Here is a 22,452-nt window from a genome sequence, read left to right on the forward strand (position 1 = left end):
TTTCTTTCTTTCTTTCTTTCTTTCTTTCTTTCTTTCTTTCTTTCTTTTTGTAGTAACAAGTTTTCTTGAATGCACATAGATTATGCCAGATTTGTGGTTTGAAGAGAAAGAATTCTAAGCCATTAATAAAAAAACAAAGTAGAAAAAAACAAAAGGTGGGGTGGGAGAGAGAAAGAAAAGAATAAATGCAAGTTGTCTTCCATTTTTACAAGTTCTGTTATATTATGTCTGTTTACTTTTTGTTTTAGGAATAATTTTTGTGTGCTTTTTAAAAACAATCACCGTTTACTTTTTAATCCCTTTCTTTTGCTTTTTATTTCAGATCAATAAATGGACTGGGGAAAGTTGTAGAAACTCAGAGATCAAGGTACTTTTTAAAGTTACTACTAGGATTGGAGGTATATGTCAGTTGTGAGATTGTTGCCTAATATGCACAAGGCCCTGAATTTGACCATAATACTGCATAAACTGTAATAGTGCACATGCCTATACTCTCAGCACTTTTGATATAGAGGCAAGGTCAAGGTCATCCTTGACTCTATAGAAAGTTCAAGGACAGCCTGGCCTGCATGTGGTTGGGGAGAGGGAGAAAGAAAAGGAAAAAATTCTATTATTAAAACCAATAACAAATAAATAGAATAGACATTAAAAATCAGAAAGTACAGGCGTTGGTGGGACACACCTTTAATCCCAGCACCTGGGAGGCAGAGACAGGTGGATCTCTGAATTCAAGCCCAGCCTCATCTACAGAGCAAGTTTCAGGGTAGCCAGATACCCTGTCTCATAAAATAAGTAACTTAACTGTGCTATAACAAGGACATAGACTCGTTAATGTAAGACCTAAATATTGTCTGAATACTCTTTACAAATTAGTTTGCCATACTTAGTACCTTTGTTAACAACTACACAACTATGATGCATAAATCTGGAAAAGCATGTTAATTTAAAGCCTTAAAGTAGGTTTTTAATACTTTAAAACCTTATTTTTGCAAAAAAAACTGTAATAAGAATACGTGAAATTTTTATGTTTAAGTTTTTAATGCATTTCTTTATATATTTTACATCTCTTATGGCTTCCTCTTACCTGTAGTTCTGTTCATAAAGATGTGCATAATCTTCTAAAATATTTGTACTCTCTTCAAAAAAACCCTTTGTGAACTGTACTTTTTTAGATTTAACTGGTTTTGTTGTTATTGTTAAATGGTGTCATGATTTCAGAAAACTTCAGTGCAGGGATTTTGTTAAGTTCATGTTGGGGACAAGAATGGCTTAGTAGCCAATAGACTCAGACTCACAGCTGGCAGCCTAGTGCTACCCAGCCTCTGGCTGAGAGAGTCTTCCATTGTCAGATGCAGAAGAGGTCTTAGCTGAGTGGGTTGTCTGCAATGGCAAAGATTAGAGGTGCTGACAGACTGCCAGAAGTGTGAGGCAGTAACAGCAGCAGCTGCTCTGAGCATGGACGCAGCTGGAAAATGAATTCGGTATGTGTTTGCAGGAGCCACAGATGCCTTTAGTGTGAGCCTGCTACAGGCACTATAAAAGTAAATGCACTCCCAGATTTTCCAGTTCCATTGTAGAAACCTGGTGAGTCTAACACATACCCCAAGCCGTTGCTCAGTCTTCATTCCTGTCACAGCCTACTTTTTCTCCTGGATTTTCTTTCTTTTATAAATGACAGACAACTCCATAACACTTAAATTAGCTTTTGAGAATCATATCTATCAGCAACTGTGGTTCTGTTGTGACAGCATGTATTTAGTTTATATTTCCTTTGTTTCCACTTTGAAATTATCTATGTTATAACTAAAGTTCCCTCTTGATTAACTTATATATTGATTTTGTTTGTCATTTCTAATATTTGCTCTCTTATAGGATTACTAACCATACAGTACTTCTTGTTTAAGGATAAGTGTGCAAGTGAAGAAAATCTTTATCTGCTTTTGGCAGTGGATCTGAGACTCTGAAATAACATGTCCTTGCTGGGAACTTGGGAGTTGAGTTAGAGACCTTTTCCATGAAGATCAGATATCTGTAGAAGTCTTATTATTGGGTTCTGAATCTTATATTAAGTATTTTCCCCAAATTCCTAGAGACATACAAACAACAACTTGGGCTTCTCAGTTTAGAAACTAGAGATTTATTTCTTAGAAGAATAATTGGAATCATTATTTATTTTTAACATTTTAATCTCATGGCTATTTTATTTTTTTATTTTTATTTTTTTAAATTTTTAATGATGAAAACAAAAATAAACCTAAAAGCGAAGCTTCTGGAAAAACCATTTGTTCTTTCCCGTCTTGTATCGCTCCTCAAACTTGACCTTGGCCTCCCACCTGGCCTTGCGTTTCAAAGCTGGGTCCCTGAACACATCCTTGTTGACAACAGTCTTGTCCAAGGGGATATCAACAGAGTACCTGGTCGGCATGAGGTGGTTGTAGTTATACACTTTCACAAAGGACTTGATCTTGGATCGCTTGGCGATTTTCTTCTTGCCCATGGCAGCTGTCACTTTTCGGGGATAGCGGTCAATCCCAGCCACCAGGGCATGGCTGTAAGGCCGGTCTGAGGTGCCATTATCAATGTTCTTCACGATGATGGCTTTGCGTCCGGAGTAGCGTCCAGCCAGGACCAGCACCACCTTCCCGGGTTTCATGAACTTGCCCATTTCTACAGCAAGGAGAAGGCAACTCAGCAGAAAGGAAAGAAGCTCATGGCTATTTTAAAGTAGGCGAAGTGAATGTGCTATTAGCAAGCCTCACCTTGACTTTGTAAAACAGTAAGACTCATGTGAGGTGTTATCTTACTGGCAAGGTTTAATCGGATTGGCAGGCAAATGCAGTTTCTCTGAGACTTTGTAGACATTGAAGTCAGAGGGACGGTTAGAAGGTATGCATTCTTATCTTTTATGAACTTCTTAAGATTTTAAAGATTCAAGTGAATTGAACAGGAAAATCAAAATACAGCTGGTCAGTAATAAGTTAACTGTTGCAGTTTTCCACTGGGTCTAGGCATTACAGGGTGGGTTCAGGAATTAAGCAACAGATAAGATACAAGTTCTTTGAAGACACTGGACTGATCAATCATTTGGGGGAAAGCTGAGAAGTGAATAAGCAAAAAGCAGCACCTTAAATATTATTAATACATCACAACAGAGAAATTAATTGCTCAGCGTTCTGTAAGAATAAGAAGCAGAAAAATGACCATTTGATTTTTCCTGATGAAGAGTCGGGAAAACTTAACTAGAAAAATGATCATTGATTAGTCTTGAACAGTGAAGGGGAATTTTTCCCAGATGGCTCGAGTACTGGTGATTTTCCAGGATAAGTGTGTAAGTGAAGAAAATCTTCACTTAATATTTCAGAGATAATATTTTAGAATGACTAGGTCACATGACTGCATGTAGCTGAGAAAAAAGATGTGTGAGTCTTCACCAAGGACCATGAATTCCATAATATATAGGATTTTCTCTGTATACAACAAGGAGTTACTGAAAGATTTAAAGCAGTGAGAGACTTAAGGTGTGGACTCACTGTGGGCTAGTCTCTGAAGTTCAGGGCATACAAGAAGGTTGGCAAGACTTGGGTAGAGTGGGATTATCATGGGTTTAGGAAGGGTGATGAATTTGGTTTTATAATCACTTGAGTTTTAGATTCACTCGGAACAACATTTGGAAATTTAGTGCTAGAGTTTAGCACCAAGCTTTTGGCAATAACAGCAAGTGTGTAAACTAGATAAACCTGTGGAGTAACTCATTGAGTTTTAGAAGGTGGTAATTAGGCAGTTTCCCTAAAGCAGTATCTACAGGCTGTGTAAGACAGTAGAAGAATGAACTTATAAAGATTGTTTTCTCCCTTGATTTACTTTCATATTTAATTTAAAATGGTAATGGTCTTTTGATCTACAGTTTGAATGTCTTAGAAAATATCTGGTATTTTTATTACTGAAGGAAGATATTAAACAAACATACTCAATGCCATGAAAAGTTTTCTAGACATGTATTAAATGAGAACAGACCTTCTTTTCCAAAGCAGTGCTAGTTTGGGGGAAAGTTCATAAAAACTTGCATGTGGAAGGAAGCTCATGCCTTATCCTGTTATACTGACCACTGAGAATTTGATGACTCTGCTATTGGTACTTTTCATTTTTAAAAATACCTAAAGAATTTGCTACAATGCAGAGTTATCTGTAAATGGTAGCCTTCTCAAGGACACTGTCACAGTGAGATAGTGGTGTATTTAGAAGGGTGTTCACAGAATTGGTACCTATAGACTTCAGTCTATTCTGAAGTGAAGATGATAAGTTCATGGTTTAAACTTGTACTTGTTAACTGTTAAGGTGGGAAAGGAAGTATGCCTAATACTAGGATTTTGATCTCTTAGTGTAAGTTGATACTCAGAAATTTCTTCACAGACCATTTGCTTCCTTGCTTGACTGTTTTCCTGGCTCAGCACATCTAGCATGTCCAGAATTTGAAGTGTTGATATAGTATATTAACATAGAATGTTGTGGTACTTGTTGTTTAATAAGATGGGAATTTGTCTGTTTATGCCAAGATGAGCGTTCATAATCTGTAGTGTGCCGTTCTGAGAGTATGGCTGCCTGTTGCAAGTAAACAAGGCAGGCACAGCTGGACAGTTCTGAGCTAAACTTACATTCAAACCTCTTGAATGTGACGAATGTCTGACAAGCTGCTTGGGTCTGGTATTGAAATGTAATTGTACTTTTGATTGTAGTTTTGTTTTGTTTTTTTAAATATTTCCTTCATTTTAGTTTAATTACAAGTCACAGTTTTCTCTTTTGTGGGCTTATGTTAAAACTGAAAATCAGTCATCCATTTTTGTAAATTTACCTCTATGTAGTTAAAACTACATAGTGTTGAATCGCTGCATTCCTCATAAGGTTCAGTCCTCACTAGTTTTCAGAGGAAGCATTTGGTCTGACAGCACTGTGAACTGGGAAGCTTCGCTCTACTTGTGCCCTCATTCTGTATGAATAAAGTTAAATGTGAGGTTCTAGAGGGAGTAATATTAATTCACACACTGGCTGTTTGACTCCTTTTGGTTTTATTTATATATTATTTTTTTTTTTTGGCATTTAGGATTGATTCAGAGCCTTACACATGCTTTGTCAAGGTGCTGTACTCTCAGCCCCAGAATTCTTGTTTTTTTTTTCTCCTGAGACAAGGTCTCAGGATGTACTCCAGGTCTGTCCTGAAACTCATTATGTGATCAGGCTGGCCTAGACATCACAGAGATCCACCTGCCTCTGCCTCCAAAGTGCTGGGATTAAGGTTTGTGCCACCACACTCAGCTGTAGAGTTCTAGTATTTTTATATTACCTCTTTATCATAGAAAAGGTATAAAAGAATTAGGAAAATCCCAGAGGCATTTGGAATGTATATAAACTGTCATCCATTTGTTACTTCTTTTAGTTCATATTTGGGGTAATATGAAAAGTTTTAGATGATTTTTAACTCAAAAATAATGCATTTTAAAGCTTATAGAGTTATTATTGAAGGACAATCAGCAGTGGAAAGGAAACTTTTTTTTTTGTTAAGCAGTAACAAGAAATTTTTTTTTGCCTGATCTTTCTTATTCAGCTACTTTTAGGAATTTAAGGTAAAAATCTTTTACAGCATCTTTTTTTTTCCTTGCCTGTCATTTAATATATCACCCTTAATATAATATGCTGGCTAATCTTTTTAAAAAAGATTTTTTTAAAATTTTTATTGGATATTTTATTTACATTTCAGATGTTCTCCCCTTACCCCATTTCCCCCCACCTCCTGCACAGGAACCCCCTATTCCATTCCTCCTCCTCCTGCTTCTATGAGGATGTGCCCCCACCTACCTCCCCACTCTCACTGCCCCACCCTCTAATTCCCCCACATTCGGTGTCCAGCCTTCATGGGACCAAGGATCTCCTCTCCCACCTATACCTGACAGGACCATCCTCCCTTGCATATATAGCTGGAGCCATGGGTCCCTCCCTAAGTGCTCCCAGGCTGGTGGTTTAGACCCTGGGGCCTCTGGTTGGTTGGTATTGTTGCTCTCCTCATGGGGTCGCAAACCCTTTCAGCTCCTTCAGTCTTCACTCTAACTCCTTTAAAAATCTTTTAAAAAGATTTATTTTGTGTGTGAGTGTTTTACCTGCAAGTATGTATGTATGTGCCCAATGCCTATGGAGGTCAGAAGAGGGCATCAGATCGCCTGAAACTATAGTTTCAGACAGTTGCAAGCCGCGAAAAAGATGCTGAGAACCAAACCCAGGCCCTCTGTAAAAGCAGCAAGTTCTTTAACCCAAGGCTGATTAATCTTTATGTTTACCTATTTTGATAAAAGATCCTTAGAGATTTTTCCTTTTAAGACAAGGTCTCTATAGCCCAGGCTGGCCTTGAACTCACTAGTAGCCAAGGATGTCCTTGAGCTTCTGATTGTTTTTATCTACCTTTTAAAGGCTTCGATTATAGTCCTGTGCTACCATGCCTAATTTAAAATTTTATACATGATTAATTGCATGTATTTCACAGAATTTTCAACTGTTTAAATGCATTTTCTTCCTTTTAGAGTTCATCTCTCAAATATATTAGATCTTCATGCCTATGATATTCTCTCTGGAATAAGGTATGTTTTCAGTATTTTGGTCATTTTTAATGTAATGTGTTTTATTGCAGTTTCTCATTATTTAAGATGTTGTTTCTTTGGCATGCAAGTTTGTTGCTTTCTTATTTTCTAAAGCATGGTTTTACCTTGCAGCCCAGGCTGGCCTTTAAACTTATGATTCTCTACTACAGCTTCCCAAGGACTGAGATTATAGGCATGCAATACCACACCTGGCTCACCAGATTGTCTCTAAGGATGATCTTGAAAGCTGTGTTGACTGGTTGTTTGGAAATCACAATGCATTTTTCTATAGAAATTTTAATGTAAATGGTAATTAAGCCTGGAAACTCATCAATATCTCTGTGCCAACCATTATAACACTCTCAAAATAAAATAAAATTCATGAACTATATAGAAAAACCTATAACTGGCTTCTCTTACAGACAACTCCCTTTCCTTTAGTAATAGCTTTCTGTCTCATTTTGGAAGTATCTTTATGTTAAGAAGTGGAAAAAATTATTCTTGGATATCAATGGATATTGTTGTTGTTTTGAGACAGGTTTTTGCTATGTAGCTTTGGCTGGCATGAAATTTGCTATATTGGCTGGGCGGTGGTGGCACACGCCTTTAATCCCAGCACTTGGGAGGCAGAGGCAGGCTGATTTCTGAGTTCGAGAGTTCGAGGCTAGCCTGGTCTACAGAGTGAGTTCCAGGACAGCCAGGGCTACACACACAGAGAAACCCTGTCTCGAAAAACCAAACCAAAAAAAAAAAAAAGAAAGAAATTTGCTATATTGACCAGACTGGCCTTCAACTCACATAGATCTGCCTGCCTCTTCCTCTGGGAGTGCTAGAATTAAAGGCATGTACCACTACATCCATATTAGCTATTTATATTTCTACTTGTACTAAGAACATATAAGGTCTCTCATAATAAGGTTTTAGGTTACAATACAGAATTGTTAACTTTAGGCATGATGGTATATAACACAGACCTTTAAACTCATTGAATGACAGATCCTTAGCTTTCCTTTCTGAAACCAATATATTCAAATGCTTGCTTCTATGGACCATAATAGTTTGCTCTTCAGTGACAGATGGTAGGACTTCCTTTAAAAAAAAAAAAAGTCCACTTACATGTATGCAAACATGAATATGCACAACACACATTTATTTTATCTGTTCATCCAAAGAATAAACATTTAGGTTGTTTCTACATCTTAGCTATTGTAAATAATGTTTATAGTATCTTTAAAAGTTTCATTTGTGTCTATTCAATATCATGAAGATGGATACTTCTCTGAGTATTTTGAATTAGTAAGGGTGTCTTACTTATGGGTAGGCATAGTGGGTGGTTTTGTGCTTGTGAGAAACAAGTAGATACCCAGCCTCTTGTCCTTAGTATTGTTCTCTCTTTAAAACAGCATCCAAAATAACCTATAAGGATATGACATGGTGCTATATTGTACTTCTTTATCTTAAAGAGAATAATTCCCATTTATTGTGGTTTTTTAAAATGAGACTACTTTAGTGCATATAGTGGAATATGCAAGGCAGCTATTTCCTCATTTTTTAAGTTGAAATCCAGAGTGGTGGATATGTCATCTTACAAGTCAAGGGCTAGAACTAGCCATTCGAGAAGCTAAGTATTAAGAATGGGGGTGATTCAGTTCTTCTTAGAAGGAGCAACAAAATACTCAAGGGAGCAAATATGGAGACAAAGTGAGGGACAGAAACTGAAGGAGGGGCCATTTGAAGACCTTTCCACCTGAGTATCCATCCCATGTGCAGTCACCAAAGGTAGATGCTGATGTGGAAGTCAGCAAGTGCATGCTGATAAGAGCCTGATATGGATATCTCCTCAGAGGCCTTCAAGAGTCTGACATATTCAGAGGCAGATGCTCACAACTAACCATTGAACTGATCATGGGGTTCTCAATGGAGGAGTTAGAGTGAGGACTGAAGGAGCTGAAAGGGTTTGTGGCACCATGAGGAGAGCAACAATACCAACCAACCACAGCTCCCAGGGTCCTAACCACCAGCCTGGGAGCACTTAGGGAGGGATTCAGGGTGTCAGCTGAATACGTAAGAGTGGAAGATGAGATCCTTGACCTCATGAAGGCTGGACGCCACAGGGGGTGGGAATTATGAGGGTGGGGAAGTGGGAGTGGGGGGGTAGGTGGGGGTTACATCCACGGAGAAGAAGGAGGAGGGGTAAGGGGATGGGGGGTTCCTGGGTGGGTGGGGGATGGGGTAAGGGGACAACATATGAAATGTAAATAAAATATCCAATAAAAAAAAAGAAAAAAAAAGAATATTTTCACTCATTGCTTCTGGTATTAGACTTTAGAGTAACCCAGTAACAGATTAAAATGACCATTTCTGGAGCACCTGAATAAAATCTGTTTACTTTTCTTGGTCTATGTGAATCACATATGAGTACATACTCATTTAAGTATAGCCCTATGTGTACGGTACGGTCAGAGCATCTGATTGTTGCTTTCCACAGTGTGAAGTCTTCGGGCCTGTTTTCCTGCTGTACATTTTGCTCAGGAATTTTTTTATACTTCATGATGGTTACATATGGGATATGAAAATCCTTAGGAATTACACTGATTATTTTTTCACACAGAGAATTCTGATTAATAAATGTCAGGTTCTAATTACTGTATGCTTGTTCACTCTACTAGAGTATGGCTTCTTTTCATTTTATAATAGGGGCTAAATTACAGGCACAAAATTCTGAGACTTACTAGAAACTACCCCTAAAGTTTCCTTGTTAATTTTTTCCTTTTTACTTGTATGTGCAAGTTGAATGTACTCACTGTCTAACAAGACTGAAATGTGATTTTCCAGTAATTTTCTAATCTCATTCTATTTTTGACTAAGAGCAGTTATAATGTTTTAGTAATACTCACAGGACTATGTGTGTAATGTTGTCTCTGTTGTAGATGAGGCCTTTGCACGGTTTTCTTTTTGCTTAGCTGTTAATCAGGAGAATTCTTTCCTAAGTAACCAGCTGGGAAGGATTTAATGTGACACTTTCCCTACTAAGACCCCCCAGCGTGAGTCATTCCTTCCAATAGTTCTTGCAGCCGAAACTTGCTGTTACTAATTTACCCCTCACCATGCTTCAAGACAGGACATCTGCAAGGCTTTAAGTCCTCCTCCCTTCTGCCTTGTCGCCATCAGTGTCTAAGTGTGTGCTACAGTTGTTATGGTAGTAATTTGTTCTGCAGATCGGTCTTCTGCCTCTTCTCTTAACAGAACAATGGATTCTGACTTCATTTTTTTTTTCTTTCCTTCTTTTTCTGTCTGTTTTTTTCTTCTTCCTGAGACAGCTCTCCCCCTGTCCTGGAACTCACTACATAGACCACACTGGTCTATTTTTTTTTTTCTTAACTGGTAGCTGACTCTATAGGAAATCTGTACTTGGACTCTGTCCTTAAATAATAGAAATCTTCATCAAAGGGAAACTCTTAAAGGAAAATTTATGTTTGTAACTTTTCAAAGCTACCAACATTTCCTATTAGGAAGCATAGAAGAGAAGTCAGAAACTTAGAACACTACATTCAACTTGCACATACAAGTAAAAAGATAGGAAACAATTTACAAGGAAACTTTAGGGTTAGTTTCTAGATAGGCCATGCGTATGTTTCTAAGTCTGTTGAAATTATCATATTAACCTATAGGAATTATAAAGAAATTACTGACATAGTTAAAATTAGAATGTTGCTAAAACATTAGTTTTTCTCTTCATTGTATGATACTTGTAATTGTTGTACATTTAAAAACATTTTAATAACTTAGCTCTGTCAGCTTTTTTCTACATATATCTTAGATTTCTCAACTTTTCTATGCATAAATTGCATGTGTGTATAAATTTAAAATATATGAAGAGTAAATAAAATTGGAACTTTGGGGTAGATTCATTTGTGGAATGTTTGTTCCTTAATTGGCCTTGTGTCTCAAGGTAATAGATAATGTTAAATCAGAAATGTATGGATCTTTGAATCTGTAATTGGTTGTTCTTAGTTTGCAGAAAAAACTCCAGCATGTGTCAACAGCACCCCACCTGGATCAGGTAAAAATAAAATTTTATAAAATTTTAAAGTATCTCTTTTAACCATGTTGGCTCTACTTAGGATTTTTTTTAAATTAAATCTCTTTCTAAAAAATTATTTATAGATTAGGTTGGCAGTTTTAAGAGTTTACATGTCTTTGAGGTTGTGTGATCTAGTTTAGCATAAGAATCTGTCATGTGTTAAGCATTCTAATCCTCCTCCTAATATTTTAGAAAATCATGTATTCAAACTTATTCTGATGAGAATTTCTACACAAATGAAGCCTGGGGGTTCTAGCTGTATTCTGCTTTAATTGTATTTAACTAACTGTCTAAGGGAAAATAAGGAATGGCTTATTTAAATAAGAACTGACCTTGAATTTTACCTTTAGTAGCACTATAAATTTGAACTCTACAGGGGTGTGTGTGTGTGTGTGTGTGTGTGTGTGTGTGTGTTTCCCCAGGATGATATTTAAGATGCTAGGAACAAAGTAGATACATTTTCACTAAACCATGTTTCTCCTAAGTAAGTCAAAGAGGGTAGGACTTTAAGGTAACTCCTTTATTTCATTTAAAGTAGTGAGAGTTCTTGTGAGTGAGCTGTGTGCCTGGTTCCTCTGTCTAGAAGCTGTAACTGAGTTCCCAAGTTATTATCACTTGTAATGAGGCCAACTAACAGCAGTCACTTGTACATTTGTCTTTGTTTCAGCTGATGTTTATAGGGGGCTGTGCTACCATGTGCATGGGACATTTCTTAGAGAATATAGCACTTATTACCTCTAAAACAAGTACGTGAGAGAAATAGTAAGCCTTGATAGTGGAATTTTGAGGGAAATTAGATATATATGATATTTAGGAGCAGTTGTAGGATAAAATTGAAGCATATTCATATTGAGCTGCTAGGTACAGGGCATCTATCACATCAGAAATCTGGGATTAAAAGATGAAGAAAATGGAGTCCTGACAAGAATCTTTATGATGGCCAGTATCTGTGTTCCTGTTGTCCTGAATGTACCCTATCACAGTGTTTATAATGTCAGGCAATGTGATTTAATGTGGTTCCCCTTGCATTACTCTACATATTCTTTAAAAAGAATTGTTTCTTATGTAGCATAGGACTTGATATATAATAGCAGTTCAGTGATTATTTTTTTTTTAAAGATTTATTTATTTATATGAGTACACTGTAGCTGTCTTCAGACACACCAGAAGAGGGCATCAGATATGGTTACAGATGGTTGTGAGCCACCATGTGGTTGCTGGGAGTTGAACTCAGGACCTCTGGAAGAACAGTCAGTGATCTTAACCACTGAGCCATCTCTCCAGCCCCAGTTCAGTGATTATTTGTCAAAGGAATGAAAAGCTGAGATTCTCAAACAGTGGTGTAGTTTAGAATCATTTTTGGAGCATCCTGCCTGCCTGCCTGCCATCTCTATCTTCTTCCTTTCTTGCTGTCCAAATTCAAATATCCCATAGTCTTTTCCCCTCAAATCTCCAGAAATGAGGCTTAGGTACATACGTACTAATCATAATTTAACATTTTATATGAAGTTTTCAGTTCTGTGCAAAAGTAAAGAGACAAAAATGGATCTCTTGTATATATCATTTAGTTTTAATGGTGTCAGCATTTTGCCAATTTTATTTTATCTGTTTCCCCAACATTCTTTTGCTAGAGTTTAAAATATATTTTTAAAATAATAAATTTCAGATATACATAAAAGTAGACTAGTATATACTATGAACCTGTATATACTCATGACTTCTGCTATAGTATGTTGAAGCAAATCCCAGAGATTACATCATTTCACTAGTAAATAGGGCATGTCTGTTTTTGTTAAAACTCAACGTGAGATTTTGATACCCTGTCCTGCTTTAGATGCATAAACATAGGGCATATGATATTCCAGGAAAGGGATCTAGGATTCAAGGAAGAACCTTTTCACGGGGTTTAGTGGATCAAAGTTACAGAGGAGGAACTACATCTCTTCTTCACCCATTGGAGGCAAGTTCAGGGCTGAAGGCACAAGGGATCCCCATCACAAGGCAGATCAGCAAGAAGATAGCATAACAGTTTACCTAGTTAATTTATATGATGTGGAAGCCTTCGTGATAAAATCCTTCACAACTGGATAAACCTGAATGTTTTTGTATTAGGTTTAAAGAATAATGGAGAGTTGTAGAGAAATAAGATAGGGATTTAACTAAAGCTTATTTGTTTAGAGTTGTGAGTGTGCGCGTGTGTGTGTGTGTGCGTGCGTGTGTCCTTTATTTTCAGAGGTAAGTGCTGTTCTACTGTTCAAGGGGCTTGGACCTGACTAGGCGGTGAATGAAGGAAATGAAGAAAAGACAGATGGACAGAAAGAAATGTAGAAAGGCTGGGATTGGGTAGTTGGGGCTCTTGACTAAAAACAACTTCAGCACACCAGAAGCTCAGTGTTTATTTTATAGAGTTGGACAGAATTTACAGTGTACAGCAGGACCAAGGAGACAGGTTGTCTACTGTTGGTAGGAACAGTCTCTGTAGGAGAGCAGACTTAGTTAGGTCTGGTTAGCAACAGACAGTCTCTACACACACACTGTCAACACTTGTACTTGGTCCCCGAAAGAAGGCGTTGCCATTCCTCTGAACCTGAGGCTATTGGGTCCTTGACATGGCTGTGCCTATGACAGCAACACTTGTCTCAGGAACTCACTCCTTCAAGACTGCTTCCCCTCCTGCAAATAAGGGTATTCTTTCCTTCTTGGCACTGTCTCATGAGATTCTTAGTATCCATTACAGGGAGGGCTCAGACAATCGGTCCTATGCTTTATGACCTATTTCAGGGAAAAGTAGGGTTCATGGGTGAGAGTGGTTTTCCTGCTTCTGTTTCTCAAATGCCAAAGTACTATATAATGGGCTAGAGTATTGTACTGGTTACTTTTCTCATTGCTTTAACAAAATACCTGACAAGAGCAATGTAGGATTGAGTTTTGGTTCACAGTTTAGGATGTGGAAATCATGACAGCAGGAGTAGAGGGAGCTGGTCACATCGCCTCTGCAACCAGGAAGCAGAGACTGCTCAATTTGTTCTATCAACTGTTCCATCTAAGACCCAAGCCTATGGGGTAGTAGCGGTCACATTCAGGGTGGGTCTTTCACCAGTTAAACCTTTCTGTAAACATGCTCAGTGGTTCCATAGGATTTTTTTAAAATTATTTTTATGTGTATTGGTGTTTGTCTGCATGTTTGTCTGTCTGTGTGAGGGTGTCAGATCCCCTGGAACCAGAACCACAGACAGTTTTGAGCTACCAGATGGGTGCTGGGAATTAAACTCAAGTCCTTTGGAAGAGTATTCAATGGTCTTAACTGCTGAGCCATCTCTCTAGCCCCTCCATAGTTTTTATCAATCTAGTCATTCACAATGAAGATTAACCATCATAGCTATCCTGAACCTCATTGATAGCTTTAGAAAAGATAATATTTTTATATAAAGTAAATCATGCAGGTTTTGGTGTGTAATTCAGTGCTGTCTGTACAAACACATACACACACACATCCATGTGTACACACACCTACCTTTATATCTCCCACTCAGATTGTATTATATCAATATAATAAGTATATCTAAAAATGTTGAGAAGTCCTTATGCACCTTCTGGTCAAAGAAAGGGTATTTGCCATCCTGACTTGAATGCGAAAGAGAAACTAGTAGGCTTTTGTTGGCTGGTTGGCAGGCTTGGATTTTTGGGTTGATATATTAGGAGAGGAGAGGCAATCCAGATGTTGAAAAGTGAAAACGTATATCCCGGAAAAGCAGGCTTTAAGTGCAGATGTCTTATCAGATGGCCAGGACTGGAAGATGCTGAGCTATAATGTATAAGGCAAGGAAGACTCACACAAGGAAGTGTCAGGGTTAGAGAAGCAGGACTTGTCTTGGGATCTAGAGACCAAGCGTGAAGATACTGTCCCATGAGGTGAATGCCTGCAGTAGAAACAGGGTGACCCCTGAGCTGTCAGCATATGGATGAGTGAGAGAGGGGGAGGAGGGAAGGGCATGTAGAGGAACCAGAGGAACCTAGAAAACTTTAGACACATCTGCAGGACAAGGAGATTTGAATGAAAATGCCACCTGCTCAGCGTGGTACCTTGGAGCTGAAAATACCACAGAGGCAAAGAACTGTCAAGGGCTGGAGGGGGAGGTAGAGGGACTGACTTTGAGGGTATTACTGGGCTTGTTTTTTCAGGGAAAGAAACCATGTAGAAGTTATTGCATAGTAGGTCTTGTTTGCATAGGGTGTAAAACTGAGACTCTAAGGAGTTAAATGGGAAAATAAGCCAAAACAGCAAACCAGAGTTACTGTTAGTTTTATTTTAGGGGAATTTCTTTATTAGGCTTTAGTTTTCTAAATTATTGCCTTATTTTCTGTTTTTGTGTTACTAACTGTCAGAAGGCACTTAGTTTTGGGTTCAAAGCAAAATTAAATTTCAAGATCTAGTCTGAGGTTGGTAATACCTGGGATATGCTTTATATAAGTTGTTGAAGTTTTATTCCTGAGAAAATTTACTTTCATCTTTTTTATATTTTCCATCATTCCTTGTTTCATCTCAATAAAGATGAGCTGGGGTGGGAATATAGATGAAAAACCCCACGTGACAGTCTGTGCTTAGTTTTGTTTGTAGAGGGAATTTAGAATTCTGTGTTTTTGCCTTAACTTATAGCTTTCATCTTCTTTGAATTTTCCTCCTATGAAGAAAGTTTGATTGCATGGAAAGCCACAATTCCAAAATAGGGATCATCTACCTTGAACTCTATTGTATATCATCTTAATCTCAAGAGTCAATTGTGCCTATTGCTGGAGTTAATTATATCCTTTAAAATACTAAGTGATAACAAGGTGTTGCAGTGCCTGTCTCTAATGCCTATAATCTCAGTTCTGAGGAGGTAGATGCAGGAGGATCAGCAGTTCAAAGCCAGCCTGGGTTACTTGAGAGTATCTCAGAAAACAAAAACTAACCACACAAAGTCATGTCCCTAACCTGCAAAAGAAAAAAAAATGCTTATAAATATCTTTAAGCTACAGTAAAGCAGGGAATGTATTGAGTCCTATGCTGAGAGATTCTCAGAAGTTGTTCAACTTGAATGAAATACTTTTATAATGAAATACATTTATGAGATTTTTTTTAAAGACAACATTACTTTCTTTTGAAACTGATACATTGTAGAAGTACCTTGTATTGTTGTGGGAAACAACAAAAGCTGCTTAAGCTGATCTCTGCCCTTTACATAAACTCCCTTTGTGTGTTGTACAGCAGAACTTCGTGTGTGTCTAGTGGCACTCATGCAGGACCACTGACCAGCAGCTCCTTGTGCTGCCTTCACAGCACCAAGCAGCTGGCATTTTATTTTCTGATTTTTTTTTTAAGTTTAACTATTTTAAGTAGGAAATACAAGTGTAATTGTACAATATTTGTTCATTCCTGGCTCATTTCACCTGGCAAAGAATCCTCAGGGTTTATTTATATTTTACTATAAGGCAGATCTTCCTTCCTCCCTTCCTAAATAATAATCTATTTTATGTACATAATCACTTTTTTAAAAATTCATTTGTTGATGAGCATTGAAATCATTTCTAGCTTTTGGTTTAGTTATTGTAACAAACTACAAGTAGAACTTTAATAATCTATGGTTTCTATTCTGTATAGCCAACTGCAGTCCAAAATATTAATTAAATGGAAAAAATTCCAGAAATAAATAATTCATCAGTATAAAACTGCATGCTGTTCTGAGTGGCGTTATGAATCTGCTGTTCCCTGAGAGCCACGTGAATAATCCCATTGTCTGCTACATCCGTGCTGAATGCAGCACCCGCCCATCATTCATTTAGTTGACATCTCTGTTGCCAGATCTACTGTCACATATCATAATGCTTATATTCAGGTGACCCTTATGCTACTGAGTCACCTCCCAAAGCACAAGACTAATAATGTTGACAATACAGATATGTCAAAGAGAAGCTATAGAATGCTTTCTTTGTGTGAAAAGGTGAAAGTTTTTGATTTAATAAGAAATGGAAAAAAATCATACATCGAGATTGTTAAGATCTATAGTCAAAATGAGTCTTGTGTCTGTGACATTGTAAAGGAGGAAAAAGAAACCTGTGTTAATTTTGCAGTATGATTCAAAGCATGGAAGCTATGACTATGGTATGTAAGTGCTTAGTTAAGACTCGAAAAGCATTACCTCGTGGCTCAGTATTATCTGTAGCTTCATACAAATACCACAGTTATTGGATTGTAGGTCCCACAGCTAAGGGTGAGTGCTTTTCTTCTGTGCCTTACATTTTAAAATTCCAACATGTCTATTTGTCTATTTTCCATTAATTTATTTATTTTTTCACTTTATATTCCAGTTGCTGCCCCCCCCAGTCCTTCCCCCTTCCCCCCTTCCCTTTTCCTCTAAGAGAGTGCCCCCCCACCCTGCACATCAAGTCTCTGCAGGGCTAGGCACATGCTTTCCCACTGAGGTTAGACAAGGCAGACCAGCCAGGGGAACAGATTCCTCAGACAGGCAACAGCTTGAGGGGCAGCCCCCACTCCATTTGCCGGGAGACCCACATGAAGACTGAGCTGCACAACCACTACGTATGTGGGGGGAGGATAACATCTCTCTTTAAACTGACTGCTAAGTAAGAAAGCACTCTCCGCTTTGCATATTGACAACATCAGATTAAGTGTCAGCATATTGTTGTCCTACATTGATCTTTAATGCTTTAAGCATGTCTAAGTTTGCATGAAAAAAAAAATTCTGAATGCTGATGCACACCTGAAACCCCAGCATGCTAAGGTTGAAACAGGGATTGTGAGTTCAAAACCAGCTTGGGATATCTTGTTTTAAAACCAATGAAACAAAAATTAAATGAATGAATAAAACTACTGGCATTTTTATATTTTCTTCTACTGTCTTACATGGTGTTCTAAAATGCTTGGGGAAATGAGTATTTCTAAGAAGTTAAACAGAGATGTATCCCTTTTCTTCCTGTTACAATTATTTTGAGCTTGGCTCGAGCATCTTACTGTCCATGGTGTTTTTAACAACATGCTTATTATTATCCTTTGTGTATTTTCATTGCTGAGTTTGAGATTTGGGGTTATATTGTTAGCAAAAGGAGGCTTGACTTTTAATCATGTAACCTGTTAGAGGAAACTTAAGCTTCTTTAGAGAAGACAGGTCTATCAAGATCAAGAGGAAAAATAAATCTGTCAAAGACCTGAGCCAGAATTGCCACTACTGCCAGTCTTGCTGAGAACTCCTTTCACTCAGCACAGTGCTTGCTCATTTAGAGACCAAACAAACATGGCTTTCTTTCTAAGAGAACAAAATTACACTTTTGTTTTGAGTAGTGCTCCTGGATCAGGGTATTTCATTTCTCTAAGCTTCATTTTCCTAACTTATAGGTGAAATAGTTATCCCCACTCCCTAGGATGGCTGTGAAGAACAAAGGAAGAGAAGAGACGACCTGGGCAGAATGCACACAATGTATGCTGCATTCCTTTTTTGTTTAGGATCCCCACTTGAAAGGTTTTGTTTGTTGGTTGGTTGGTAAATAGTAAACTGTTGATGTACTTTATAGAATTGATAATTCCAAAATCACCAAAACAAAGAGAGAAATGGTTGATAGTATTAGTCAGCTAAAACTCCGTACATATGACCTCTTTCTTTTTTCATCTTAAAACTGATTATAGTTTCAAAAATAGGTGGCTGATTCTATAACAATTCTGGATTCTCCTCTTCATTTGCAGAGTATTGTTACAGTCACATTTGAAGTACCAGGAAGTGCAAAGGAAGAGAGTCTAAATGTATTTATCCAGGTGAATGCAATTTTTGACTGATTAATGATTCATCAGTTGCTTTGTGCATAGTAGTTGCACTGGCAGTCCTTGGTCTTATGAAATTGTGTCGCCCGATACAGAATCTCCTGTGGGAAAAGAATGTGAAAAACAAGGACGGCTGCTGCATGGAGGTCATCCGGCTAAAGGTACGCTGTGCAATTTGCCCTCACAGACTTTGGAGAGAGTATCCTTTTCTTGGCTGCTGTGTAAAAATCATATTTGGTTTAAACAGAAACACTAGGTTTAGTACAAATAACCTTTGTTAGCCTTTATTTTCATCATTTCCATTGCTGAAAAGGAGCTTTAGAAATCACTGTAAAAAAGCATGGTTTATTTGCACAGCTTTATTTAGTGTTGAAGCTAAAATAACCTGTGTGCCTTGGATTATTAGCTGGGATCTCCTCTGCCAGGTGTTCCCAGCAGTTATCTGGCTCACAAGCTTGACATGGTCTAAACTGGTCCTCTCTGCACAGATCGGTCACTTAGAGAAATGGTTTATTTTTTCAAGAGAGCATTATTTAACAGAAATAATATTGAAAATAATGCCATTGCTGAACCTTGTGTTACTTGATGCGTTTGACAGACACTAAACATTTGTCGTATTTTATACAAAGGTACAAAACACTGGAATTCTTGTTCAGTTTTTGAAAAGTCATTCATATTACTTGACACTTGGATGTGTGTGTACTTTTGTGTTTGTGTGTCTGAATTTGGGCACACACATAACACAATGTGCAGGTGGAGGACGAGGACAACTTTTTGGGAGTCAGTTCTCTACTAATGTGGGTTCTGGAAGTCAAACTCAGTTTGTCAAGTTTGTGAAATAAGTACATCCCTTTACCCACTGAGCCAGCCACCTTGCTACCCCTTCATTGAACTTTTATTCACTATAATAGATTTTTATTTGATCATTGCCTAAATTCATTATAATACATTTCTGAAACAGACTCACCAACAAAATATTTTTTTAAAGATTTATTTATTATATGAGTACACTGTAGCTGTCTTCAGACACACTAGAAGAGTGCATCAGATCCCATTACAGATGGTTGTGAGCCACCATGTGGTTGCTGGGAATTGAACTAAGGACCTCTGGAAGAGCAGTCAATGCTCTTAAGCACTGAGCCTTCTCTCTAGCCCACCAACAAAATATCTTAACTTCTCAAATTTTATAGTTAAATTTGTGAAAGAAGTATAAAACTCTTTAAGACAGAGTAATTAGTATCAGGTTTTTGTTGTGATAAATGACATTGAAAAATCCTGATATATTAATTTTATCATTAGAAAAGGGAACCATTGCCAGGCATGGTAGTACACAGTCAGGCAAGTAGATCTCTGCAAGGTCAAGACCAGCCTGGCCTGCATAGCAAGTTTCAGGACAGCCAGGGCTTCATAGCAAGACCCTGTCTCAAACAAAACAAAACAAACAGAAATAAGAAAAAGGAAGTAATTCTTTATTTTAAAAAAGTAGCCAGGCATGGTGGTTCACACCTTTAATCCCACCACTCAGGAAGCAAAGGAAGGCACATTTCTGAGTTTTGAGTCCAGTTTTGTCTATTGAGTGAGTTCCAGAACAGCCAAGGTTACACAGAGAAACCCTGTTTCGGGGGGGGGGGGAGGCGGCAGTATACACAAAATTATTAAAAGTTTTAAGAAATTTAAAATATGCAAATAATTGAATCAAATGATTTTTTTATAGCTCTGTTAATGAGTTTGTTTTTTGAAAAGTAATATTTTCAAATTTGAAGTACTATTCTGCTTTCAAATTTGAGCTAGGGCTGAATGATCATTGTTCTTTGGACAGGGACTGGTGTCTATCAAAGACAAACCACAGCAAATGATTGTGCAAGGCATCCATGAGCTGTACGACCTGGAAGAGAGCCCAGTGAGCTGGAGGGATGATGCTGAGAGAACGTGTCAGCTGGTCTTCATTGGTGAGTAGCAGGGACGTCTGAAGGGAAGTGCAGAGCGTGGTTGGAAGGAGATGTACTGTGTGCTACTTAATTTACGAACTGAGTAAGCTTGTCTAGTTGTCTGAATCATGGATAATGTGAGATTTTGTTAGACCTCTACTCTTTAGACAACTTAGAGCAGTGGTTACTTCAAGCGCTAACTTGGTTTTAAGCCTTAACTAGAAAGTTGTGGAAGAAATCTAGCAGTTACTGTTGATTTTGTAGACCACTAGAGATCTACAAATATGCCTACAAGTGTTAATGCGCCAGCATTTAACACTTTGGAATTGATAGGTGAACAGTTCTTTTAATAAGCACAATCACTATTTTATTGTGTTCTCAGGTAAACATTTAGATAAGGATATTCTTCAACAACTCTTCATCACTGCTGTGGCAGAGTCAGAAGAGCAAAGGACAGCACCAGGCAAAGATGGAGTGTGTCCATCGCACTAGAAGCTGTTTCTTACTGAAAGAACTGACAAGAAAGACAAAGATGTATTTAAATCCTGGATTCATTACCTCTGTTTGATTTGGAAGTATACTGTGTGATAGTATTTATTTTATAAAAAACATAAAATTTTAGTAAATTATTATAAAAAACATCTGATATTACTAAAATATATCCTTTGGAGTTTTTTTGAGGCAAGTATTTCACAAAAATTCCAGAATTTTCTTTGAAGTTTAAGCATGACTGCTGACAACTTATCCATCATTATTTGTGAAAATGATGGTAAACTTTAATATTTTCATTTTCTCTTAAAAACCTCAGATAATTGCTGAGATACAATGATTATATTGATAGCAACAAAAATTTGTTGTCATTGTATTTTAAAAAAAAATTTAACCTTTATTTTTATGTTATGTGTATGGGTATTTTGCCTGCATGTATGTCTGTATACTCTGCACATTCAGTGTCTTAGGAGTCCATAAGAGGGCACTGGATCCCCTGGAGCTAAAGTCACAGACAGTTGTAAGTCTTCATGTGGGTGCTGGGATTTAAACACAGGTCCTCTGGAAGAGCAGCCAGCACTCTTAACTACTGAGCCATCTCTTCAACTCTCTTACTGTGTTTTTAATAGAATGAGTTTTTAATGTTCTAAAGACCTAGAGAGTCAAAGAAATTAAACCATCTCTTGCAATCAGTGTAATGGTGCTTTGGCTCTTTGTTCTGTGTTATACTTAGAAGATTATAATTGTTGAACTTAAACTTTAGTTTTATTGCTGGCATTAAATTCATCTTGCCTATTTTGAACTGTGTTAGTTTGTGTATAATGTGAGAAGTAATGAGGTACACTCCTTGACTAACCAGACTGAGGATAACTATCTGTGTGTGTGCATATCGTAGTGCATGTGTGCATGTATTTACGTGCATGTCAGCTTCTGAATTTCTAGCTAGTTCTCCTGTCTCTGCCTCCCATCTCACTGTAGAAGTCTGGAGCTGGGATTATAAACCCAAAACAAGTCTGAATTCTAATTGCCAAAGTTTTGATGGCAAGCAATTTGACCTGTAGCTCAGCTATCTTACTTGCCTCACAGATAGCTTTTTAAAAATATTTCTTAAATTTATGTAATGTCTGTATGTGAACATGTGTTGGTGCCTGTGGGGACATGAAAAGAGCATCAAGATCTCCTCAAGCTGGGATAGCATGCAGCTGTGTGTCACTGCATGCTGGCAATTGTACTCAAGTCTTGTGCATATTAACAGTAAGAGTTTTGTTGGTTTTTTCCAATTAGAAAAGTCATTTCTTTCTGCTCCTTTCATGCATCATATTGTCCAGTAAACACTCTTGCATATGTGTCTGAAATGGCATAGTAACACACACGCACACGCACACGCACACGCACAGTTTCAAAGGATCACTGCAGGTACTGACCAGCTGTCCAAATTTCTCAGCTCTCAGAATCTTACTTCTCAATTTACTTTACTTTATGAAAATCTGAGATATCATGTCCAAAAATGTCAGG

At 37.6% G+C, this 22,452-nt stretch overlaps 1 protein-coding gene and 1 pseudogene across 2 annotated transcripts in view; one reads left to right on the plus strand and one right to left on the minus strand.

Annotated features, from left to right (window-relative positions):
• LOC114618344 (COBW domain-containing protein 1) overlaps positions 1–21,739 on the plus strand; it is a 45,283-nt gene extending 23,544 nt beyond the window's left edge. For both annotated transcript variants that reach the window (XM_028764051.1, XM_028764052.1), the window contains exons 9-15: positions 323–367; positions 6,567–6,623; positions 10,638–10,686; positions 18,446–18,514; positions 18,616–18,681; positions 20,340–20,469; positions 20,831–21,739. In XM_028764051.1, coding sequence (XP_028619884.1) covers positions 323–367; positions 6,567–6,623; positions 10,638–10,686; positions 18,446–18,514; positions 18,616–18,681; positions 20,340–20,469; positions 20,831–20,940 — 526 coding nt within the window. In that variant the 3' untranslated portion in view covers positions 20,941–21,739. The remainder of the gene's footprint in view (positions 1–322; positions 368–6,566; positions 6,624–10,637; positions 10,687–18,445; positions 18,515–18,615; positions 18,682–20,339; positions 20,470–20,830) is intronic.
• Positions 2,255–2,665, minus strand: LOC114618345 (annotated as a pseudogene).
• Positions 21,740–22,452: the final 713 nt, after the last annotated feature.

This window comes from Grammomys surdaster, unplaced genomic scaffold (assembly GCF_004785775.1).
Source record: "Grammomys surdaster isolate TR1022 unplaced genomic scaffold, NIH_TR_1.0 141, whole genome shotgun sequence".
NCBI lineage: Eukaryota > Metazoa > Chordata > Mammalia > Rodentia > Muridae > Grammomys > Grammomys surdaster.